The 10,471-nt window shown below is 51.5% G+C and overlaps 1 protein-coding gene across 1 annotated transcript in view; it reads right to left on the reverse strand.

Annotated features, from left to right (window-relative positions):
• The window catches only part of ASTN2 (astrotactin 2), a 336,891-nt gene that overhangs the window by 204,540 nt on the left and 121,880 nt on the right, over positions 1-10,471 (reverse strand). Inside the window, exon 6 of the mRNA XM_030286868.4 lies at positions 5,144-5,290. Coding sequence (XP_030142728.2) covers positions 5,144-5,290 — 147 coding nt within the window. The remainder of the gene's footprint in view (positions 1-5,143; positions 5,291-10,471) is intronic.

A 10,471-nucleotide genomic window follows, 5' to 3' on the forward strand; every position in this document is an offset into this window, starting at 1 on the left:
TGAGTTTGCAAGGAAGTGTTGCTTCTGTCAAAGCCCTGACCCAGGTCTCCACAGAGCAAAAACCCTGGGAGGAGAAAACAGCACAAGAAAAAAATATGATTTTAAATGATTTTAATTCCTTCTGCTGATTTCAGAAGGGATTTATGGATCTTGGAACAGCTGGTGAACATGGGAGACCCCAGTTTCAGAATATTTCTGAAAAGATCACAACATCACAGAATGCTTTGGGTTGGAAGGGACCTTAAAGATCATCTTGTTCCATCCCTCTCCCATGGGCAGGGACACCCTGATTGCTCAGAGCTCCATCCAGTCTGACCTGAGATAGCTTTTGAGACCAGATCTCTTTCTCCATCCTTCTGGTACAAACCTGGGGAGCTTCACCTGTAAATCAAAAGAGTGTCTCCAGCTTCTCCTTGCTGCCAAAGGGGATGGGGACGCAGCCAGTCCCCCACCTCCCGTGGCTCATCTCTGTGCAGCACATCCTGAGCGCCCTGAGGGCATGAGGTAATGCTTGGTGACCTCCAAGAGTTGCAGAAGATTGAGGAGGAAATGTCAAAAACAAACAATTTAAAGCAACACATTTAATTAAAACCAAAATGAGAAGTTGTTGTGAGTCCCAACAATTGCAGTCTGCAGAGCAGTCTTCAGGGAAAATTAACACAGGCTGCTAATAGCAGCATCCAATTCAGCAGCATCTTGGAGGAAACAGTGGTGGGGGAAGGTAGGAAATAATCTGCAGATGAAACAATTACTGATCAGCTGCGTGGCAAGGACAGCACGGCATCCTTCAGGCAGGCAGACGCAGATGCACAGAGATTAGCAGAACAAACAAAAAGAAGCTCCCTCCACCTCTGCCATCTTGTCAGATTCTCCAACCCAAAGCACGGTCTCGGGTAGCAATTCCACTTGTGCTGGCCTCTTGGTCGTGCAAGGGGGGAGCTGGGTTTGCTCTCAGGGCAGTGTTCATCCTGGGAGAGTTCATCCACGCTTGCAGGAGGGACAGAGCCAACACACGGGCAGCTTGTCAGGGTGGGGACACTGCCCACAGAGCTCTGATCCCACAGCAGGATCCTGCCTGCCCACAGAGCTCTGATCCCACAGCAGGACTCTGCCTGCCCACAGAGCTCTGATCCCACAATAGGATCCTGCCTGCCCAGAGCTCTGATCCCACAGCAGGATCCTGCCTGCCCCACCAATCTCTGATCCCACAGCAGGATCCTGCCTGCCCACAGAGCTCTGATCCCAAAATGAGGACCCTGCCTGCCCACACAGGGTTCTGATCCCAAATGAGGACCCTGCCTGCCCACACCACGCTCTGTGCACCACTCTACATCATCCCACAGCCCAGCCAGGTGCAGAGGGATCACCACACCTTCCCTGGCACACATCTCAGAGGAGGAGGGAAGAAGGCTGTAAATGCCCGAGGTGTCTTTGACAAAAACCTGCTTTATGCCCTTTGCTTTATTTCCACTTATAAAACAAAGCCCTACAAACTCCTTGCTAAACACAGCTCTTGCTTCCCCCTGCACCACTGGAGGATCTCTCCCACCTCTCACACTAAAGTACAAACATCCACCCACACCGTATATAACCTCTCACAGGCTGTAAAAATGGGAAGCTTTAATTGATACTATATTTCACACTGTTGTGCAGCAAGGACGTACTCCAGGCTGAGCCCTCCAGAGTATCTTTCTCCACCCTGCCTTCCCTGCATGCCATTCCCATTGCTCCAGCTCTACTTTTTTGAATTATTACTTACAAGAAAAAAAAAAACCAAAACCAAAAAACAACTATTGAATGTAGAGCTGAGTGGCTCCCATATTCATAAGAGGTTTTATTACTCAGATGGAGGGACTCTCCTTCCTTTCTTCCCCTCTTTGACACAGCTAAAGGGTCCTCTAAATAATGCCTTACATTTCCATATCCTCATAAAAGCCACTACGGTTCTTTCCATAAATCTGAGCCACCTCTGAAACCAGAACAATTCCTCCTGCTCAGCACGGGCAGGGGCTGCCTCGAAACACAAACCCTGGAGCAGCAGAAGGGAGCAGAGGATGCTCCAAGCACTGTGTTGCAGGGAGGATTTAGAGGCACCAACTCGTTTCTGGGCAGCAGGAGGTCCCAGCCCTCCCTGCCAGGCTCTCCTTGGTCCAGCTGCTGCACGAAGTGAAGGCACAGCAGCTGTGCAAACCAGGCAGTAACTGCTCAGCGGGGAGCGAGGCAGGGCACCCCATCAAATGAACAAAAGGAAGAAAACAAACCGAGGGAGAAATAAAGGCACTAGAGACAGGCTGGTTATTATAGAACTGCTGCTTGGAATATATCCTCCCAGTCTGGCTGCCAGTTGGCTTCTGGTCCCAGTCCTTCCCCTCCCCTTTCCCACCCTGCCACTCCAGCGGGCTCTGGAGCTGCTTTCTCTAACGCCATTCTTGCTGCAGCAGGGAAAGCTGCTCTTCTCCAAAGCTGGAGACACTTGGGGAGGCTTCCCCCCTCTTTCTTTTCTTGGCTCTGGCTGCTGGCACGCCAGAACTGGCTGGCATCTATTTAAAGTTTCCTTCAAAGGCGAGTTCTCATCGTCTAGGAGAGTGGTTTCTTTCAGCCTCTGCCTTTGTTTGGCTTCTCCTGCAGAGGTGCCGGTAGCAGCTCCGCTTTCACATTTTCCTTGGCTCCCGGTGCCTATTGAAATTCCACATTTCAAAAGGGAATGGGAGGGCAGCGCTCCCTCAGATGGGAACATCTCCCATGAATGCACCATCGCTGCCTCCTCGCAGAGCCTGCCTTATCATCCTGTGCAGCACCAAAGGGAACAGCTTCGGGGACCAGACGATTTCAGCGCGCGGCGACACTCGCGAGACACGGTGCCACTGCCGGGTGCCACACCAGAAGCTGCTTCAAGACTGATCAAAGCTCCCAGACTCTGCCAGGCCAAATACATCAGCTCTGTTGTCACCTCCATGCCACAGGGATGCTGATGCCAAGCCCCTTCAGCAGCCTGTAAAAAGCAGATTTAATCCCCCACGGGAGATCTCCAGGGAGGAGCAGGTCCGCTCTTCATCAGCACCAAACTGCAGGTGTGGAGCCTTGGCAAACACATCCAGCCACACTTTTCCTGGGTATCATTGAAATTTCCCAACCCAGCTCAGTTCTGCGATGTCTTTAAATGCTTTGTAATATTTTGCTGCCAGTTGGGTGGCGTCTTGGGATTTGTTGTTATTCAGAAAGAAGGGACAACTTCAAGAGCTTTTTCTCTTCCCAGGCAAGAGACTGTCATCGCATAAAATGCTGAGATTTCAGGGAAAGTGATAGCCACTGCAAAATGTCTTGGCTGCTTCTATGTGAAGAATTTGACTGCTTCTCATAAAAAATATTTTAAAAGTTTTCGCAGTTTGTAATTATATTTTACAGTTTCATTACCAAGCTCATTTTAATTCTTCTCCAAACCGTTGTTACCAGTCCTCTTGCCACTTTCTCTTCGGAAAAGTCATTAAGTCGGGACTGGAGATCATCCTATTTCCCCCAGTTTCAAGGATATTAATCTGCTTTATTGGTATTTCATTGTCATTTTCATTCGAGTGTTCCCTGTATTTGCGTAATTTCCATTGCCACCTCTTTCCTGGTGACAAGCACAGGTTCAGCTTTCCACTTGCATTCTATGGAGTCTCATTGCATTTTGTTTATTTTCTTTTGCAGGACACACTCTCTTTCCTGGGCCAGAACCACAAGCTGGGAACAGGATGCTGAGGTCCTGTCTCCATCCCTGCCTTCCTGGCTGACCTTCAGCAAGTACCAGAACCAGTGTGAGCTCCCAGTCCAAGTGCTGAACTGGCCAGTGCCCATCCCAAGGGGACACGAGTTACCACTGGAGCAACCTCATGCCCCAAATGCAGGAGTTTCTGTTCTCTAGCTACTTGGAACCATCTGTGAAGATTTCAAATATTCATGTGTGGCTTGGACAATCATTAAAACTTTTTAGAAACATGTCAAAGTGTAGGCAAATCCTTCAAATTCTTAAATCACAGAATGGTTTTGCTTGGAAAGGACCTTAAGCAACCTCTTGTTCCAACCCCCTGTCATGAGCAGAAACACCTTCCACTAGACCAGGTTGCTCAGAGCTCCATCCAAACTGGCCTTGAGCACTTCCAGGGATGTGATATCCACACCTTGATGTTATCTTCATGTCTCCAACTGCACTGGTGTTCAGTTCCTCCAATGTGTGAACACAAAGTAAATGCTCTTCTCCTCTTTCCTACAAGGGCCAAGCTGTGACCACTGGGCTCTCCCAGCTACCCAGAGACCACCCTTAGGAGGGCTAATCCCACTTCAAACACACTGGTGACTCCCATTCTGCCATGGGGTGATGACTGCAGCCCCTCTCCACCGGTCCCTGCAGCTCTTATGCCACTGTGTGTCTTTAACCATCTCCCCCTCCCCAAAATATGAATCCCCCAAGAGCTGCCCTCCACTCCAAAGCTCCCAAAGCAGGGGCTGTCCCAGAGCTGGCTGCACCAGGACACTCCAGCAGCTGGTGATGCACTGGCTGCATGTTTCTGGCGGAGAGGAAGTGGCCCCTCTGCATGCCCCAAGCAGTGAGATGAGTGCAGGAGCTGAGGAATTGGAACCGACTGAATAATGGGTCCTGTCTGCTGGAAGAAAATGAAATTTGCCCTCATGTTACTGAAAACTTGCACTCGACGCTCACTGCACATTATAAAGAAAAGGTCAGTGAAACACAACAAATGCAAGGAGCCCAGTTGGAGAAAGCAATAAATAGTGACAGCAGCACTTGTCTAATTTATCAAAGCATCTCTGCCTTTGCTCAAACCCCAGCAATTTCCCTCAATACTGCTGCAAGGGCTGGGATGAGCAGCTCAGCTGCTGCAGGACGAGCAGCTCTGCTGCTGCCTGCCTGTGCAGCTCCCAGGGCTGCTCACCAAGTTTGGAGGAGAACAGAAATATCCATCAGACACAATTAGCACCATTGCTAACAACAATAATATTAATTGACACGACTGAGATTTTTGCCTCAGGCCCGCAGATGCGCTTGTGGAAAGGGAGCTCCCTGCAGTCAAACACAGCTGGGGCATTCCTAAAGAGAGGGATCTCCACATCCCAAACACGCAGAGGGGCAGCAGGAGGGTCTTACCATCGGCGATGAAGTGCTCGGGGACGTGGAGCGTCACCTTGACGGTCAGCGGGCAGGAGAGCTGGGAGCCGCAGACCACGGCCAGCACGCAGGAGCTGACCGCGATCAGCGTCAGCGCCGTCTTGTTCACAGGGCTCTTCGTGGAACCTGCAAGGCACACACAGGGGTGGGTGGGCGGCCAGAAGGGAAAGCTGCACCCAGGGTTTCTCAGCACAGGCAGGGGAGCACCAGCACGGGGAAGGCAGGCACGGAGAACAAGGATGGGAGCTCAGCAGGAGTCTCTGCACACGCCAGGGCTCCCATCACACGTTGTTTGGCACAGGGCTTTGTCGCCCTGATTCTTAAGATTTTCTAAAGCCTTCTGAGTTTACATTCTTGTAGAGAGCTTTCTCACACAACTTTCTGTAAACAATCTATTGTTTTGCATTCCTCCATAAAAACGGAGAAACTTGATGTACTGGTGGTTTGTCCAATGTCATTGGAGAGGTGGCACATTCACCCTCCAATCCACTGTCACCTTTGGAAAAGTATAAATGCTGGAGGCAGAAAATAAACTTCCTCTTTTTCACCTTTTCAATAGCAGCGGCTCACATTGTGCCTTCACGTGTCCTATAGCGAAAGGGCTTCATTTGGCCTCTCAGAAAACCCTGCTCAAAGCCCTGTATAGACCCTCTCCCTGGGAATTTCTCCTCCCTGGAGTCACTCATCACACCTTGCCGTGCTCCCCTGCTGAAACCACCATCACTTTTTGTCAATATTTGTTGGCTTAGCAACCCACTGTGAAACCCTCGTGGGGCAGGACAGCGTTAGGAAGGCTGAATCACCACCAGCAGCAGCTGGGTGGGACAGAATCCCCAAGTTTCATGGGGAATGTGGGGAAGCTGTGCAACACAGAGAGACCTGGCTGCCTCAGGAGATTCAGCTGCTCTTATTGGATGCAGACTGGGAATGTCAGGTGTCCAAATGAGACCCCTTCTACTGATGGAGATGACAAAGAACTGTCCCAGACCACCAACAGGTCTCCACTGCCCAAGCAAGGAGTGCTTGGAGCCTGCATCCTTGAGGCACCACTGATCCCCCTGGACCTGGGGGCTGCCCCGCTGCTGCTGACTGCACTGCATCCCCCATGGCCCCCTCACCCCACACCTTGTGCCAGCACCCCGCTCTGCCCCAAGATAACAATGAACAGCCCACAAGGTTCCTTCTCCAGGGCTTGGGATGCACCGCTGGGAGAGCGTGTCCATGGCAAGGAGAGGGCACAGCTCAGGAATGAACCCAGAGGCTGCACAGCCCATTCTGGTGCAGGCTGAGATGACCCAGCTGCTGGCAGAGGAGACCACAGCCCTGCCCAGGATTCAGGTGAGGACACCTCTTGATTTTGGGAAGCAGCCTCTCCCCACTTGCACTCCAGCCCTCATCACCCCATCAGCAAAGTGAGATTTAAAAAGCATCAGTTTGAAAACTGAATTGGAAACGGATCCAAGTCAGCACTTTCATCCTCTGTGATTTGCCTAAAGCTGCTGCTGGAGGTGCTGGTGCCAGGCCAGGGACCTCATGCTCAGCACAACCTCTCCTTTCCAGCAGGGCACCCAGCCCCACCACAGCACCCCCAGGCTGGAGCCTGCACGGGGGATGCTCCAACCAGGATTTGTAGGACAGAAGTGGCTGATCTGCTGGAAAATACCCTCATCACTGAGAACAACAGGAGCAAGTAAATGGATTATTTATGAAGCATCTTCTCCTTTCCTTATGCATGGATCATCTAAACAGCCATCCCACTCCTATTTCACAGCTTTATCACCAATCCCCTGTGCCCCTCACCTTGCAATCCTCTTTTTTTCTTTTCCAATCTTTATTCATATCATCAGCATAAGTTAGCACTTCCATGGGAGGCAAAATCCTCCTCTTGCTGGGCACACTGTGCCTGCCACAACCCCTGCTTGGCTTGAAGTTATGACGTGAATGCAAAAGAGAAAAAAGAGGGGGAGGGAAAGGGAAAAAAAAAGGCAAGGAAAAGAAGTCCCCATGAGGATAAGTGGACGAAATCAAATATACAATGGACCAGACAACGCTGGATTTCACCCTTATAAATCACCTTTCAATCCAGGGTCTTAAAGTGCTTTGCAAACATTAAATCATAAATCCCTTATGAGTGAGACAAGTATTATCCCCTTTTCACAAAGAGCCCAAATCCCAGGTATGATGGCAGCTTTCACCAAACTGCAGCCAGAGAGGAGCTGGAGGAATTAGGATTTCACAGCCCCATCAGTCCGTGTGGCTTCTTCTGTCCCTGTGACTCACAGGAGAGCAGCACAGGGGCTTGAGACAGCAAAAATCCTTTTACATTCCATGAGTTTGAGCTTGGCTGCTCAAGGAAAGGGACAATTGCTCCAAGTCTTCTGTAAGTCCCTTCCCTCCTGCACTCTCCCATTTCCATCACTGCTAATCACTGACCTCTGGAAGTGCCTGATGTTTGGTTTCGACCAACTGAACCAAAACAAGGGGGCTTCTGCTTGAGCAGAAATTGGGTTTCCAGCTCAGCTCTTTATTGTTCACGACCGGTTAGCTGCCAGGTTTCAAGGGAGACTGCTGGAAAAGCATTTAAAGAGAGGGACTGGGCTTTTGTTTTCCATCTCTTTCCCTGCTCTGCAGACCACTGATGCTCCAGCACTGCTGTGCTGCATTTAAACATCTCTCTGGAGATAATCAGCTTCACTCCAAACCTTTAAAACCACAAGCAAATGTATTTTCAGCAAGGCCCTGCTAACCAAACCCACCTCAGCAGGTTCTCCAGGGCTTCACCCTGCTCCAGAGGTGAGACAAACTGATCCCTTCCTTCTTCAGCCCAGCGAGGAGATCCAAACCCAGCTCAGTAGCTCAGGCAGCTCCAAACAAACCCAGTGCCATAAATGAGAGGCTGACCTGGCTAAGCCTGGGCTTTCCCTCCTCTCCTTGTCATCTCCAGCCTTTCAGGGAAGTGTTTGAAGAGCAGATTTGCAACTCCAGGTGCATCAAACAATCTGGTATCAATGTCCTTTACCAAGAGGAGGAAGCTGGGTGGAGAACACAAGACCTTTATGGATGGTTGAGAGCCCCAGCACCCAACAGAAGTCCTGGTTAGGGTCTTGTGGGGTCCAAAAATCCCAGGAGGAAGATGGTAACCAGACATGGCTGAGACCAAACTCACTCCCCAGATCTCTCTCCCCTAATAAACGCTTCATACATTAAGATGATCTCTCTATAGCTTTACTCAAAGATGTTTCTGTAGTGTTCTGAGAGGTTGCAACAAAGTGAGTGGATTTCCAAGCGCTCACTCAGGCAGTTTTGAAGGGAAAACGTGGACCATGAGGATTCCCAGGGAGTCTGAACCCAAGCAGTGGGCAGGGCACACCACCAGGATGAAAAATAGGAATAAATTACTTCTGTCTAGAGAGAAGTAACTTCTCCCCACAGCCCACAAAAGCCAGGGAGAGAGAAGCAGAAAGGAAAGGCAAGGTGCTCCGTTTCAGGGCAGAATCCTGGCTGACATGCTCCCTGCTAGTGATCCAAGGGTGGCTTCAATAGACTGGAAAACAAGAGGAGCGTCCAGCACCCGCTCAGAAGGACTCTGGCCACCACCACCTTCCCCACTCAGGATTTCTTTGTCTCCCCTCAAACCCCAGTGCAAATTATCCTGGTGAGGATGCGAGTCCCTGCTCAGAAACAGCTTGCAAAGCACCACATCCCCCTGAAGATTTTGCACCTGCTGCAAGATGAAGATAAATTCAAAGGCACTGGTGTAAACACTCAGCAAACAGCCCCTCCAAACGCACCGTGTCTCCTTTGAAATATCATTTCCTCGTGTATTTAATTACTCACTGCTTTGTACACTTGCCTTTGCCCGCCCAAAAGACAAGGAGGGGGGGAAAAACCCAACAAAACTCTGGGCTCAATTCTTCTTAATACTGGCAGTACTGCCTAAATTGAGGGGGGAGAAGAGAAAGAAAGGAAAAAAAAAAAATAAAAAGGGAAAAGGTGTGTTCAGACCACGTATGGATTTATGAGCAACACAAATATCCTGTGTTCTCAGTAATATGCTGTTTCTAAATCAGGCTCATAAATACATGCTTGGGAGATTAGTCTATAAAAAAAAAAATAAACTTTAATTACCCCCTCTTTATCAGCACACAGCCCGTGGTGTTAACCATATGTGGGTGTTAAACGCCAAGTGCTTTGCAATTTTCCCCGCCCCCCCCGGGAGACAATAGCATCATAGCATCACAGGGAACATTCCGTGGCCACTCGGATATGGAAATGTATTCCCAGCACCCGTGGCCACTCGGATATGGAAATGCACTCCAAGCACCCGAGGAAGACGGGGCTGGGGAAGGTGATGGGGGAGAACAGCGAGTGCTGGGAGTGTTTAGCAACTCCCACCGAGCTGTGCTGCGAGCAGGGCGCCCAGCTTGGGGTCAGCAGCACCCCTGGGGGACAGCAGCACCCCTGGGGAAGGACAGCAGCACCCCTGGGGGAGGACAGCACCCCTTGGGAAGGACAGCAGCACCCCTGGGGAAGGACAGCAGCACCCCTGGGGACAGCAGCACCCCTGGGGGACAGCAGCACCCATGGAGAAGGACAGCAGCACCCCTGGGGACAGCAGCACCCCTTGGGGGGGACAGCAGCACCCGTGGGGGAGGACAGCAGCACCCCTGGGGGACAGCAGCACCCCTTGGGGAGGACAGCAGCAGCCCTGGGGGAGAATACCAGCACCCCTGGGGTCAGCAGCACTCCTGGGGACAGCAGCACCCCTGGGGAAGGACAGCAGCACCCCTGGGGAAGGACAGCAGCACCCCTGGGGGACAGCCAGCCCAGCCCAGCCCAGCCCAGCCCAGCCCAGCCCAGCCCAGCCCAGCCTGCAGCCCCGGGATGCTCCTGGATCAGGCCGGTGCTGCTGCCGTGCCCGGGGAATCGGGCTCCCAATGAATGTGCCGCTGCTCTGTTGCAGCAGAGGGTCACTAATAGGATAGAGCAGCGTTTCCAGGACAGCCTCACACACAGACACGGCCCGAGGTGCTCTACGAGGGGCTGGTCGTGCCCAATCGAGTCAAATGCCAATTAAGATGAGCAGTGGTTGTTGGCAGGAGGTTCTGGACGTGGAGCAGCCCTGCACGGGGAGGGAGCAGCACTGCCTGCCTCCCCTCCTGCCCTGCAGCCTCCTCTTCCTCAGCAGGGTGGTTCTTCTGTGGGATGGGATGGGAAATGGGATGGGAAATGGGGGATGGGAAATGGGGGATGGGAAATGGCGGATGGGATGGGAAATGGGATGGGATGGGATGGGATGGGATGGGA

Source organism: Taeniopygia guttata, chromosome 17 (assembly GCF_048771995.1).
Source record: "Taeniopygia guttata chromosome 17, bTaeGut7.mat, whole genome shotgun sequence".
NCBI lineage: Eukaryota > Metazoa > Chordata > Aves > Passeriformes > Estrildidae > Taeniopygia > Taeniopygia guttata.